The following is a 13493-nucleotide window of genomic DNA, read 5'->3' as shown; positions in this document are numbered from 1 at the left end:
GGGAAGCCACGGGGGGAGCACCAATTCAGGAGGCTGGGGCACTGGGTGCGTGATCTGGTGCTGCCCAGGCACAGATGGCAGCTTCCAGATCAGACACACGCATCCTCTCGTTGGGACTCCCCTACTTCCTGCCGTTGGTGCCCCTTGTAGACCTGGGTTTTCTGGCAAGCAGGTGCAGCACACTTCAGGGTCAGAGAGATTCTTGGTCACACCTCTGATGTATTCGGTGGCCCATGCCTCCATCTTCCCCGACCTCTGAATGGAAGTAGCAAGTCCCGCTTTGGTGGTGTTTTAAGAACTAGAAGTGACATGTAAAGAGTCAGGCACGGAGAATAAGTCAGTAAGTGGTGGCCGCCACCTTTTGGGAGCCAGGGCTGGCTTGCTCCTGTCCTCTCCAGGGAGTACTGTCTGGTCTGTAGAGATCTTTTTCTCTTCTCTTGGTCAGCTGACAGCCAGATGCGATGCTAGGCTCCTGAGCCAGATTCCTGCTCTATCCCCCAACTCCACCATGACTTTAACCTTCTTTTCCAACGATGCCCAGGACCCCAAATGACTTTCTAATTCACCAGGTTTAGAACTCAGTGCCATTATGGTTGGAAAAAAAATTGCATTGATTACCTAATTATATCTGAAAAATTTCCCCCCTTTTCTTCCAGGTAATCCTTGCTATCGTTGTGCAAATGGGGCCACCCCTGCAGCCAGGTGGCTTCTGCATGCTGCTGCCCATGAGGTGTGACCTTCTTACTCATTCTTCATGTCCCCACACATGGGGACAGACATGTTGGTTTGAGAGGTAATGATGCTTCTCTCATTTCCTCTGGGTTTGTAGGAACAGTGTCTAGGGCATCTTTCACACACACACACACACACACACACACACACACACACGCATGCACACACTTCCCTTTTTTAAGCCTCTGTGGTCTCTTCTGTAGGACACAGTGAAGGAGAGGCTGGGTGCGCTCAGGAGCACACCCGTAATTCACTCTGCTGTCTGAATCCATCTGCCTTCCTCCAGCTGAGCCCTCCTCTTCCTCTGCTGCCCCACACCAGGGCATCGTGGAGTCCTCTCCAGGGTGACAAGCACAGATGGAGGCAGGGCGGGCAAGAGCCTGAGTCCCAGCAGTGGCAGACGTAGGCGGAGGGACAGACGAAGATGGGCACTGGGCGCTGTGCTCAGGGGAGCTCCTTCCTGCCCCCTGGGGAGCTGGGTACCAACAAACCACAGCAGGCAGGTGGTGGAGAGGAAGGGGGCGAGGTGGGGTGGGAACAGACGTGGAGAGGGGGTGGCAAAGCCAAGCAGGGGGAAAGAACACAGAAGGTTATCAGTTGGTTCTGTCTTTTGCTTTTGGATCTTAGTCTTCTCAAACTGGGGATGGGAACGTGTAGGGAGTGTGCACAGTGGCAGAGGGTTTATTACCTACCCCGTGTGTGTGTGTGTGTGTGTGTGTGCATGCACATGTTTGTGCATGTTTGCATATGCACAGACAACACAAAGTGGAGTGCTCATGCAAGTGTGTGTGTGTGTGTGTGTGTATGTGGGCTAGATGTTGATTCTGGTCCCTTCACACATCAACTAGTCTGGTCGCCATCTTGCTCCTGACACCTCCTCTCTCTGCTTCCCCAACAATGGAATTCCATGTGGTTTGCCACAACTGCCTAGCTTTTTTCTGGTTATATCTTTTTATTCCCTTGTGGGTCAACTTTCCTACTGCAGTTTGGATTCTGATTCTTAGATACATGGCCTTGTTCAACTTTGTCAATGGTCACGTGCTTAATTTTAGTTTTTCTCATCTGCAGTGGGGGTCCTAATACTACAGGCCAGTTCTCAGTGCCTGCGGTGGGAGGTCCCTGTGTGCAGGAGCAGTGTGCACACAGGTCGCTATGTCCCCCGCAGAGCTGGTCTGTCTCCCACCCTCTCTAGGCCCTCAGTCTCACCGGCTGCTGGCGGCGGGGCTCTCGGTGGCGGTGGCAGCTGCAGCCAGGCCTGGGGGCTATACGGCAGTACACACTGTGCTGACTGTGAACTCTGCCTCGTTGTTCATGATGTCTGTGGGCTGGATGTTGCGGTCATACATGGGGTTCTCAAATGTGGCTCGCACGTTCGTGTTCTCGTGGCCAGCATAGCCATTGAATGGAACTTTGGGTCTTCTCCTGAGAATAGGAGACAGGGACCTTGAATTAAAAGATGGCACAGGATCCAAAGCAAGAGAGGAGAGGGGTCTTTTCTCCCTTTAGAAAGTTACATTTTTCTGAGTCAGGAGGATGCTGGGTGGGGTGGACTGAGCTGGGTGCTAAGTTGCTTTCCCTGGCCTCTGCCTTTAGGGTACTAGGTCTGGGTACAAAGCTGAGCTCTCTGGCCTCTTGCTTTCAGGGTACTAGAACTGGGTACAGAGTTGCTTTCCCTGGCCTCTTGCCTTCAGGGTACTAGGTCTGGGTACAAAGCTAAGCTCCCTAGCCTCTGCTTTCAGGGTACTAGGTCTGAGTACATAGTTGCTCCCCCTGGCCTCTGCCTTCAGGGTACTAGGTCTGGTTACAAAGTTCCTTTCCCTGGCCTCTGCTTTCAGGGTACTAGGCTTGGGTCACAGCTGAGCCCCCTGGCCTTCCCAGTACCTGTGCTTGTAGAGATAGAGAACGAAGCCGGCGATGATGAGTGCGATGAAAGGCACTAGGATGGCAGCGGCTACTGAGCTGCTGTTGGAAGCAAAATGCCGGCCGATGGACTCGGGATCTGACTCCAGCAGCCTGAGGTCTGCAAAGTGCCAAAGCATAAGGCTCAAGTCACACACTCACCCCGAGATGATGCTCCCTGCTGGCCACCCCATCCTGCTGCAGAGCCTCAGGTACGGTCAAGAGCTCTGTAGCTCGGCTGGCAGGAGTTGGTGCCCAGACAGCAGCTGCCTGCCTCACACACTCTCAGATAGGTCCCCAGAGGCCCATGTGAAGTTGCCTCTGGTCACATTGTGTCCGGAGGACTGTGCCTGGAACCTAGCTATCCCTGGGGGCCCCAGGAAAGACAGCTGGCAGATGAACCTGAAATCATATCTCTGAACACAACCTTCAAGGGATGAAGTTCTTTTGACGTTTCTATGCTTTTCTTGGCCATCAAAGCCTGTTATTAGATGAAAATGTTCATCAGATGGAGCCCTGATATATATGTGTATGTGTGTGTGTATATGTGTATATGCATATATATATGTGTGTGTATATGTGTATATGCATATATATATGTGTGTATATGTGTATATGCATATAAACATATATATATGTATATATGTCTCACGGTGACATTAGATTGCCATGGAGGAATGAGTTGGGGTGTTTGAAGGCTCACCACTCACTCCATTGGCTCCCCATCAAGGGCCACCTAAGTGAGGGGCGAGGGATCGACAGGGAACAGGGAGGTGGCTGTGTTTGCTGGGATCTTCCCACTGCTGGACTGAGGGTCCTGGGTGTGTGTCAGGAGGTGTAAGGACTGCCACATGGTGGACTGAGGGTCCTGGGTATGTGTCAGGAGGTGTAAGGACTGCCACATGGTGGAGCGCTGAGAGCGAAGTCGAGCCGGCTGTGTGGAGGAGTAGAGGGGGGGAGTGCCACGAGAACTTTCTGGAAGGGAGAGCTATCGGAGTAGGTAAGGGATGGTCTGGCAGGCAGGGGCCCAGGGAGTGGGAGGTCACGGTGTGTGGCATGCAGAGGTGGCTTTCCCCATTTTTTCTTTATTGTTCCTGAGAAGCCAGGACCCTACCCCATGTGAGTCCGAGCCCCTGGGACATGACCTGTTTCTGGAGCGAGGATGATCAAGTGTGCAGAGTCCAATCTTGAGACAGGACAAGCAGGAGAAGGCTCCTTAGTGTTTGGGCCTCTTGCCTGTGACACAAGGGCAACCCCTACCTCCTGGGGAAATGCTAAGGAAGTCATGACATTACAGGGAAGGGCACCCTGATGTAGGGGTGCTTTGGCGACTCCCTGGTCCTCTGGGCAGGGGTGATACCTTCGTGCCCGATGGCCGGCATGGCAACCTAAGGCTGAGTGTCAGTCTAGCATCTGTTTTTGGAGCTACTGAAGCTTCTATCTGAGTCTTAAGGTATCACAGACCCAGATGAACTTAAGAAGTCCTACTTCAGGTAGAGATGTTACTCAGTTTCCTCCCTGCCCCAGAAGACAGCTCCTTTCCCGCCCCTGAGCTCACACTTCCACGGACACATGCTGGTTACCAAGTCTTTGAAAGCCGAACTGTCCAAAGCCTTGGCCCTTGACGGAGCCTTGGTAGACAAAGGTGCCTCCAGGAGACTCTGAGGAGACCTGTAACAGCAGAAATGGGCAGGAGGAGAGAGACAGGGAGAGAGTGGCGGGGGGAGATGGGGACAGAGGAGGGAGGCGGGGAGGGAGGGAGGGAGAGGGGCAAGGCATGTTAGAACAATATGGAACTCCTGCCAGACCAGAGCGAGGCTGGCATGTGCTGGGCAGAGCTGGGATACCTACTAGGTGTGAGGTGTGTGTGTGTGTATGTGTGTGTGTGTGTGTGTGTGTTTGTGTGTGTGTGTGAAGTGTGGGTTTTTTTCTCTTTTTTTCTTTTTCTGAATTTTTGAGGTGGGATCTCAAGTAACCTAGGCAGGTCTCGAACTCCTATCTATTGCCAAAGATGGCCGCAAACTCCCATTCCTTTAGTCTACAAGTCCCCACTGCTGGGAGGTGTGAGCCACTGTCTGCATCCTTCGGTTTCTGTGGCTCACACCATGTTGTGCTTCAGTTCCCATTTTGGGGGGGAATGTTATGTATGCCACACTGTGAGGTCTGGGTGACACAGTGGTTTCCTCAGCTCCATCTTTAGTAGGCTTTGGGCACATGGAGTTGTAAGAGTAAACGGTGATGAAAACTGACATGTGGACTGCCAACAGAACTGCGAGGGGCGTGAGCCTGGCAGAGCGAACACATTCTGGATAGTTTCTGGCAGTTCCAGAGGATGTTGGTTTCTGAGGTGGTAGCTGGGACATAACTCATCAGCATCCCCGTGCACCTGACCTTCATAATGTTCCAACAGCTGGCCTCTTAGCAGCTGGAGTATGTTTTGAGGATGTTGCCCGTGTACCCCCAAAACCCATGCTCCAGCTCCAGGGGTGCCCTTTGTCTAGTGTCTTCACGTGTTCCCTCAGTCAGATCCTGGCCTGCTGAAGAAGGGAGCCCGCTGGTTGCCAGCTGCTCGCAGACCCACAGCTTTCTCCTCCCCAGGTCTGCACGCTGCACTCCAGGTCCCATCTTTGACCCTCATCCTGATCTACAGACATCCTGGGCACACCTGGGAACTACCTGCAGGCTCCATCCCTGCCTTGGCTTCTCCTTGTGGGTCTACCAAGCAGAGTCTCTCAGACACACCATTCCAGCAGCTAGCCCTGTCCTCAGCTCTGCTGCCCCAGTCCATTAGATCATTTGTTCTTTCGCCATTCTGTCTTCCCTCTAGGGGTCAAAGACAGCGATGCAGGGGCTATTATAGGTGATTCTATGCTCAACGCTCCTTGTGAAGTCAGAAGGAACCCGCACATGACCATCACTGGGGACTGGCTTCTACTTTGTGAATAATCTACAATGTATGTATTTCCCACAAAGGCAGTCATGAGATTCCTGCCTCTCTCTTCTGTGTCCTGGACTCTCAAGCTGTGCTGAGTAACCTACAGTCCACATCTCAAATCTAAGTGACCCCAGGAGTCACTGGGGATTCACCTTGTGCCAGACACACCCATGGCATCATGACCTTCACCCTCGAACTCCTGACCCCTGCTTCCTGTTTGGATTGAGGAGCTCACACATTCGTCTCAGAGATGGTGGCACTTGACTCTGAGTCTTCAAGCCCCTTTCCCCAGTCAATCAGCTGACCAGGACTCCCCAGCTCCTAGTCCTGGTCTCAAGACTCCTCAGGTTCCCTGGCAACCTCAGTAGCTCCCAAACCCATTGTCCTATCTTTGCGAGCAGTCTGGGGACGGGTGATGTGCAAGGCCCGGGAAAGACTAACTCGCCTCACTTACGTGGCCATCTAACGCCCACTGGTCGTCTTTGAACCTGTTCACAAAGCTCTCCACAGGCCCTGTGACCTGGTAGACCTGAAGCAGGAGGCGGAAATCTTCCTTTTTATAATTTCCTAGAGAAAGAAAATAGTTATATTTGAAACTCTATGAACATTCTCAAAACCCCTATCTGTGGGTGTCATGGGCATGACTGTCTGTGTGACACTTCCGTGTGGACACTGGGGTAAATGTCCCTTGCACACCCATTGATGCATGTGCTTGAACATGGTTAAACATGAGTGTGGGCAGGAACGTGAAGACACGCATGCTCATAGCTGAATAGCTAGAGACTGCGATTCTGTTTTTATATGTTTAGCAAAAGTATGATTTTTGTGGGACTGGTGGAATGGCTCTGTGAGGAAAGGTACCTGACACCAGGCTTACTGACTAGGCTCCATTCCTAAGATCCACATGGCAGGAGAGAACCTCCTCCTGAAAACTGCCCGCTGATGTCCACACACATGATGTGTGCACGTCCATAAACAAGCAAACACACACATACACACATATATACAACTTAAAGGTTTTTAAAAGGAATATGATTTTGTATATGTTGACCTGACCACCAGTACATAGGTACATTTGTTTACAAGTCCATGAACACAGAAGAGCAGACACACATGGGAGTGCATGTCTTTTATTAGAACAAATGAGTAAACAGGACTGTATGTATGGGGGAGAGCCCGATCACACGTGGGCTGTGTGTATGCAAAGTGATTAATCCATTCATTCGTTCATCAATTCATCTGTCTAGTCAAGAAAACACTTGCTTTTCTGAGTACACAAAAGTTGAAACCTGAAAGAACTTTAAAAAGGGATGCGTGAAGATAAAAGAGATCCCTTCTGGCCTTACTGGTTACTCAGGCAACTTACAATGGTGCCAAATACACATGATTCTAAAGTGCCAATAAAAAGGAAATTTGTTGTGAATGCTTTTGTGGAATACATTTTCTTTCCTATGAATATAGTTTTTATTACTTTAAAACTTGGAGGTACAATGTATTCTGATGGGTATATTAACTCCTAAACTGGCATTTGTTTTAAAGTTTCATTTATCATTATTAATATATATGGACATATGTATGCGTGTGTGTGTGTGTATGGGTGCATGCACGTATGTGCAGGTGGCTGTGAAGGCCAGAAGGCACTGCCTTCATGTGTGCGCTGAGAACCAAACTTGGGTCTTCTTTAAGAGGAGTGAGTGCTCTTAACCACCAAGCCATTTCCCCAGCCCTCGAATTGGTATATATATTTTTTTATCCTGGAGCAGTGATATGATGAAACCACTTACATTTTATTCTGGGGAAATGCTCTGTTTCTAGCTTTTTGTAATATAAATATAATTCTAAAGTGAACATTCTTTATAATCTTATAAATTTTCTCAGTTTCTATTTCATATGGCAAAAGTAGCTGATGAATACGATGATTTTCAAGGGTCTTGCTAGGACTAGCCCAGCCTTCCTTTGGAGCGGTTTAGACTATGGTGTGATTTGTCAGTACTGATCTGGAGTCTGTGAGAAATCACATTTCGTGTTTGTCTTTTCATTCTGATTCAAAATTATGATTATGATTATTATATGTTTGTTTTTTGTGTAGTCTGTCTGTCTGTCTGTCTGTCTCTCTCTCTTTCTCTCTCTCTCTCTCTCTCTCTTGAAAAAGGGTCTCACTATTTGCTCTGACTGTCCTGGAACTCACTATATAGACCAGGCTGGCCTCGAACTCACAGTTATCTGCCTGCTGAGTGCTGGTGTTCATGGTCTGAGCCACCACAGCCGGCTCTTTTCTTTAGTGTATTGGGCTTGCACTTGGAATTTTCTGCTTCTAGCTTTGGCTCAGTCTTCAGGCTGTTTCTCTTTTCTTTGAGAGATTTCTTCCTATGTCTGAGTTATTATGGTTGTTGTTAACCCATGGGCGGGATGAGGAGATACGCTCTCTTTCCTGGCTGACAGGCCGGTCTGAGCCCCACCTGACCCCATGATGGGGTCATGGAATCATAAGAATGGTCTGATTCATCCCGCCTGAGGTGTATAACTGTCACCCTAGCACCTGCCCTGCTCTTAGAGACATTGGTTGCCTCCTTACCTGCCAAATGCAGTTCCACCCCACTGTGGTCGATCATGGTGGCGTTAACCTTGCTGTTGGCTATCTGGAAGCCGGTGACTCTAAGCATGGCTGGCTGCTTCTTCCCTTGGTATTCATAGGACCCTTTCCACAAGGAATTCTTGGCAAAAACATCCCCTGGAACTGGAGGGATGGAGAACATGTAAGTCAGACTTTGGATGCTGGGATAGCCAGGGACAGACGACTTGATGTCTGGTTATAGATGAAGACTCATGTCTGATGTGGGGGCTATGGTAAGGCCCTTTGGTGACTGTGTCTTAGAGTGTCACTGGAGGGAACAGAAACTGGCATATTGAAGGGACATCTGTATGTCATTGCAACTACTCGCAGCAGTCAAATTATGACAACTGCAATGTCCGTGGGTGGATGGATAAAGAAAGTAGACTAAATTATGACATACCATTCACCCCTAAAAAATGAAAGACTCTTTCCTTTGTGTTAACATGTATGAGTTTGGGGGACATGATGCTACATGAAATAAGCCAGAGTCAGAAATGTTATTGTGAGGTATCACTTACAGACCAGGCTAAATGTCAAACGTTAGAAGCAGGGAGGGGAGAGAAGTAGGACTGGGGTGTAGATACATGGTCAAAGGGGACAAAGTTCACATTAGTGACCTACTGCTCAGTGTCCAACTTTGGTGAATAATAATATGCTGTATATTTTACAATGCTTAAAAAGCGTATTTGAAGTGTTCTAAGTGAGGTGATATATGTTAATTAGCATGTAATTATGTTATACATACATGCAAAGTGTAACTTCATATTGTGCTTCACATACATGTGCCTAAGAATGACATGTAAATATATTTGCTTACATGTAGATAATAGCTGTTAAGTTAATGATAACTAAGTCAGAATTACAAAGATTAGGTATAGAGAAGGGACAAGGACTTGGGGACAGATAGAGCTCCCTAGGAAAGAAAAAGAATAGATAGTTATGAATGGATAGGGGTTTGGAATGGGAGGATTGAGCGGGGATGAGGGAGGAAATATGGGAAGAGACAGCTAAAGTGAAGGACCATTTGAGGGGTAGTGTGGAAACCTAATATAGTCGAACCTTTCCAAACTACAAACATATATGAAAGCAGTCCAAGAGAATTTTCCCAATAATGGGGGAAGACAAGAGTCCCAACTAGCCATCTCTTGTCACCAAATGAAACTTTCAGTACTGGAAGTTATCAACCAAAGGGGTCTCACTACAGTCTTCAAATAACCCAAGCTGTCCCCAAGACTGTAGGTTGTGTTTTACAAACCAATGGCAAAGAATCATTGCTGGGGCCACTCACAGAACATAGAAGAGTCGAGCAGGTGCCTACACGGAACCTTCTCCACGTGTGCTACCTTCATCAAGTACCAGAGAGCAGCGTCCTCACTTGCGGGGTGCAGCTCTATTCTGCACGTGGGGGCCATCCCGCCTCTCTCATCAGGGTCACTCCAGGTCTTAAATGCTACAATGTTTAAGTACCCCAATACTTCAAATCACGTGTACAATGTGAGTGTATAGAAACTCCCTGCGCCCTAGCAAATGTGGCTACTAAACCATTCGTCTTTGTAGCAACTTTCTCAGGCAGTGGTTCTCACTGTGGGTCATGACCTCTTTGGGGGTTGAATACTGAACATCTTGCATATCAGATATTTACATTACCATTAGCAAAATTACAGTTATGAAGTGGCAATGACATGATTTTCCGGTCGGGGGTCATCACAACGTGAGGAACTGAATTGAGGGGGTCACAGCCTTAGGAAGGGTGAAACTGCGGCCCTAAGGCATGACTTTCCCTCTCCACTTAACCTAACAACAGTACTTAATTGATGTAAAGCTCAAGCGTCAGCAGACATAGTTGGTCAGGGACCAAAATGGCCTGTAAACTGAATCTATAGAACTCTGACATACATGCCAAGGTACACTACTGTGTGGGTCTGGAAGCCCACTATAAAGCTAAGTTCCCAGTGTGGTACTCTAGGGAGGTGGGTGGAGGAGGGTTGGTGGTGGAAACTTTACGAGGTGGGGCAGGAGGTTTTAGGTCAGGAGGGTGTGCCACTGAAGGGAATTGTGGGGCCCCAGACACTTTATTTTTCCGTTTCTCACTAATGAAACTGGGAGGTGAGGGGGCTTTCTCCACAATATGCTCCCACCATGACATTTATTCCCGCCCACCAGCCTCAAAGCCAACTGGTCCCAGGTTAACCACCAGAACCGTGAATTAAAATAAATATTCTGTCTTCATAATTGGATTGGATACAGTCTTTGTCACAGCAGTGGGAAGCTGCTAAGCACGGTGATAAAGGTTTAACATAGGACATCAGAGATTGTGATAATTTTGCATTGGCCAAGCTGCACCTGTGGTTCTGTGTCCAGTTCTGGATGTGACATTCCTAAAGACACAGTGCCTATCTTGAAGAGGTCCCAATAACCAGGACGCTCCCTGAGGAGGACCAGCGTCTCTGGGTTTGTGAGCACACCTGTGGGTGCTATGCTAGGAAGGGCTGCACTACCCAGCGATCCTAGAGCTCAGGGCCCCAGCCACTTTTCTAAAGGCCTTGGCTTTCTCTTCTGGTGAAGCTTCTCGCTAAGGTTCCCTTCTTCTCAAAGTTGGCCTGCCTTAGGAGTGGGCAGGGAATTGTCTTGGTGTCTGTGGAGTGTCTCTATTCCTTCCCACTGGGCGTGGGACCTGCAAGCCTGTCACTAGCTAACTGGATGGCAGAGGCAGCACCAGTTTCGGGAGCCAGCAATCTGGACTCTGCCTACCTGAGGCCTGGGTGAGCAGAGGCTCCCGGGCAGTGTTGATGGGTCTCCCGCTGGGCCGGACCTCTGCTGGGAAAGGCAATGGGAAGAAATAGAGTCAGCCTCTGGTTCACACTGCAGAGGGAAACCGATGACAGCTGCCTGCCTGAAGTTAGGTGAACATGCTCCCTGAGGTCTTGCACTGGACTCATCCTCTCCTATGAGGATAGTGATGTTACACAGCCATCTCAGGAAGGCACAGTGCATAGACAAACAAGGGAATCAGGCACGTCAGCCACAGTTGCTAGAGTATCAGACGAGGCACCGAGATGTACGTGTTTATATGCGGTTTTTCGTTACTCTATTAAATAACAACAGCAGAATCTGGCATGATCTTGAAATTCTTAAGGACAACTAAAAATAGAATGATCATCTGATCCAGCAATCCCACTCCTGGGTGTGTCCCAAAGGAACTGAATCCACCATGCTGGAGACGAGCCTCACGCTTGTGTTCACTGCAGAGCCGTTCACAGTGCCCAAGATATCAGCCAACTTCTCTGTCCATGACTTGTGTGAAAATAAACACACTATCTCTCACACACACATATACCCCCCATATATACACCATACCAAACACATCTCATACCACAGTTTACACATATCCACAAACATGCCACATATGTACAGTACCATATACCACACAATCTCACACCACATACTACACACTCACACATCCCATGCCATATACCTCATACATGCCATAATATACACCCCAGACACACAGCCCACATTATATCACACACACACACACACACACACACACACACACACACACACACACACACACACACACCTTACACTGCATATAACACATACTCTCTCTTTCTCTCTCTCCCAAACACCATATACCCCCACACCATATCTCTCACACACATACCTCATACACACATCGCACCAAGTATCCCACACACACCACATCATATATCCCCATACCATCTCTTTCTCCTTCTTTCTCATATACATAGCCCATACCATATACCTCACACATATATCAAATACCACACCACAAACACACACACACACTTCACAATAACCACATACATATGCACCAGATATCTCACACATACACACGATACCTCCCCCAATACACCTATATCCCCCACCATAGACATATCCCACACTATATCCCACACATGACATTCCTGTGGAAGTCCTCCCTGGCTCCTGCCCTCCCCTTCAGTGGCCTTCCTCCTCATTCCCAGCATTCAGCACTGGCTCCCCAAGGGCTACACTGATCAGTCTATGATGATCAGTGTCCCTTTCAAGCAATCATTATTTCTACGTCTTCCACCTATGGTGGTGGCATGTTAATATGACAACGTATCTTAAAATACTGACTGTGTCAGGAGAGTAGAGGCCGCAGAAAGCGACACCAGGGTGAATGTCTAGGAGGAGACGGTTGGCAGAGAATGGCTAGAATCCTTTCCCTGCCCTGGGCTTCACACACTCGGAAGAGCATGGTGAGGAAGAGCATTGTGTCACTATCGACGCGGGAGAGTCCGGTGCTGTGTAAGTGACCTACGCAGGGCCTTGGTGCTGCTGACCAGTGCTTTGGGACTTTTCTCTCTGCTCTTTAGCCCAGTCCCACTCTGGCAGCGCTTTCGCAAAATATCTTTATTCTCATTTTCCCCCGTCATGGGCCTGGGGACTCTGGCAAGTGTCCCCTAGTGCATAGATCATGCCTGTAACATGATAGTGTGCCTTGCTGCAAACTCCTTAGGACAGACAAGCACCTCCTGCATAGGACAGGCCTGGCAGAGTAACAGTAAGACCAACAGGAGGAGAGGAGAAAGTCAGGCACTCTTCACCTGCCAGGAGGAACTGGGTGGGACGGTGCGTGCTGGTTTAAGTGAAAGGGATGGTATGTGTTTGCTTAAGGGAAGGCAGGCAGGTGGTGGGGTCAACATGAACTTGTGTGAGCTGTCCTGAAGTGGTCTCCTGTCTCAGGCACACTCCAATCAGAAGCAGGGGTTCACTTCCTCCTGGCCCTACTCGGTGCCTGCCAACCCTTTCCTCCGAGGCTTCTGCCCTAGAAAGGGCTCGCTCACCCAGGCAGACGGGTGGTTTGCCTGTCCAGCTGCCGTCAGCTTTGCAGGTACGGTGCTCAGAGCCACCCCTGAGGGAGAAGCCCTCCTGGCAGGAGTAGATGAGTGTGTAGCCCATGGATGGCAGGTCCAGGGCGCCGACATTGGCGTGCGTGGGCGTCTCTGGTTGCTTGCAGTGGTGGGCTGGGTGACGAGAGCAAAGACATTGTTAGGCCCAAGGAGTCTGGGATCTTGAAGATGCAGCAGGCACATTTGAGGGGCCTCTCCTTCACCCCGTCCCTATGTAGAACCCTGTTCCTTTCCATCTCTGCCCCTTCATGCCTGGCTCCTCCCCCTTACTTCCTTACAAGCCCACACACAAAGTCTTTAGGACTATTTTAGCATGATGGCTGAGCCAGTCACAGGGAACCTCAGTCTGCAACACCAAGAAAATGACTCTCATGTCTACAATGTTTCCATGAGCCTGCCCCTCTGCAGTTCT

At 49.2% G+C, this 13493-nt stretch overlaps 1 protein-coding gene and 1 long non-coding RNA gene across 2 annotated transcripts in view; one reads left to right on the top strand and one right to left on the bottom strand.

Moving 5' to 3' along the window:
* Positions 1 to 267: 267 nt before the first annotated feature.
* On the top strand, positions 268 to 6976 carry LOC127681310 (uncharacterized). Its single transcript, XR_007977102.1, has 4 exons — positions 268 to 340; positions 657 to 793; positions 2568 to 2843; positions 5230 to 6976. It is a non-coding gene; the product is annotated as an uncharacterized LOC127681310 (long non-coding RNA).
* Csmd2 (CUB and Sushi multiple domains 2) overlaps positions 749 to 13493 on the bottom strand; it is a 563664-nt gene continuing 550919 nt past the window's right edge. Inside the window, exons 64-71 of the mRNA XM_052177421.1 lie at positions 13016 to 13195; positions 10932 to 10994; positions 8142 to 8303; positions 6021 to 6133; positions 4215 to 4302; positions 2614 to 2752; positions 1939 to 2154; positions 749 to 1207 (exon numbers count right to left, since the gene is read on the bottom strand). Of these exons, the coding sequence (XP_052033381.1) occupies positions 1995 to 2154; positions 2614 to 2752; positions 4215 to 4302; positions 6021 to 6133; positions 8142 to 8303; positions 10932 to 10994; positions 13016 to 13195 (905 nt within the window). The 3' untranslated portion in view covers positions 749 to 1207; positions 1939 to 1994. The remainder of the gene's footprint in view (positions 1208 to 1938; positions 2155 to 2613; positions 2753 to 4214; positions 4303 to 6020; positions 6134 to 8141; positions 8304 to 10931; positions 10995 to 13015; positions 13196 to 13493) is intronic.

Source organism: Apodemus sylvaticus, chromosome 3 (assembly GCF_947179515.1).
Source record: "Apodemus sylvaticus chromosome 3, mApoSyl1.1, whole genome shotgun sequence".
Classification (NCBI taxonomy): domain Eukaryota; kingdom Metazoa; phylum Chordata; class Mammalia; order Rodentia; family Muridae; genus Apodemus; species Apodemus sylvaticus.
The sequence above is the reverse complement of the archived record's forward strand: the minus strand, read 5'-3'. Positions and strand labels throughout refer to the sequence as shown.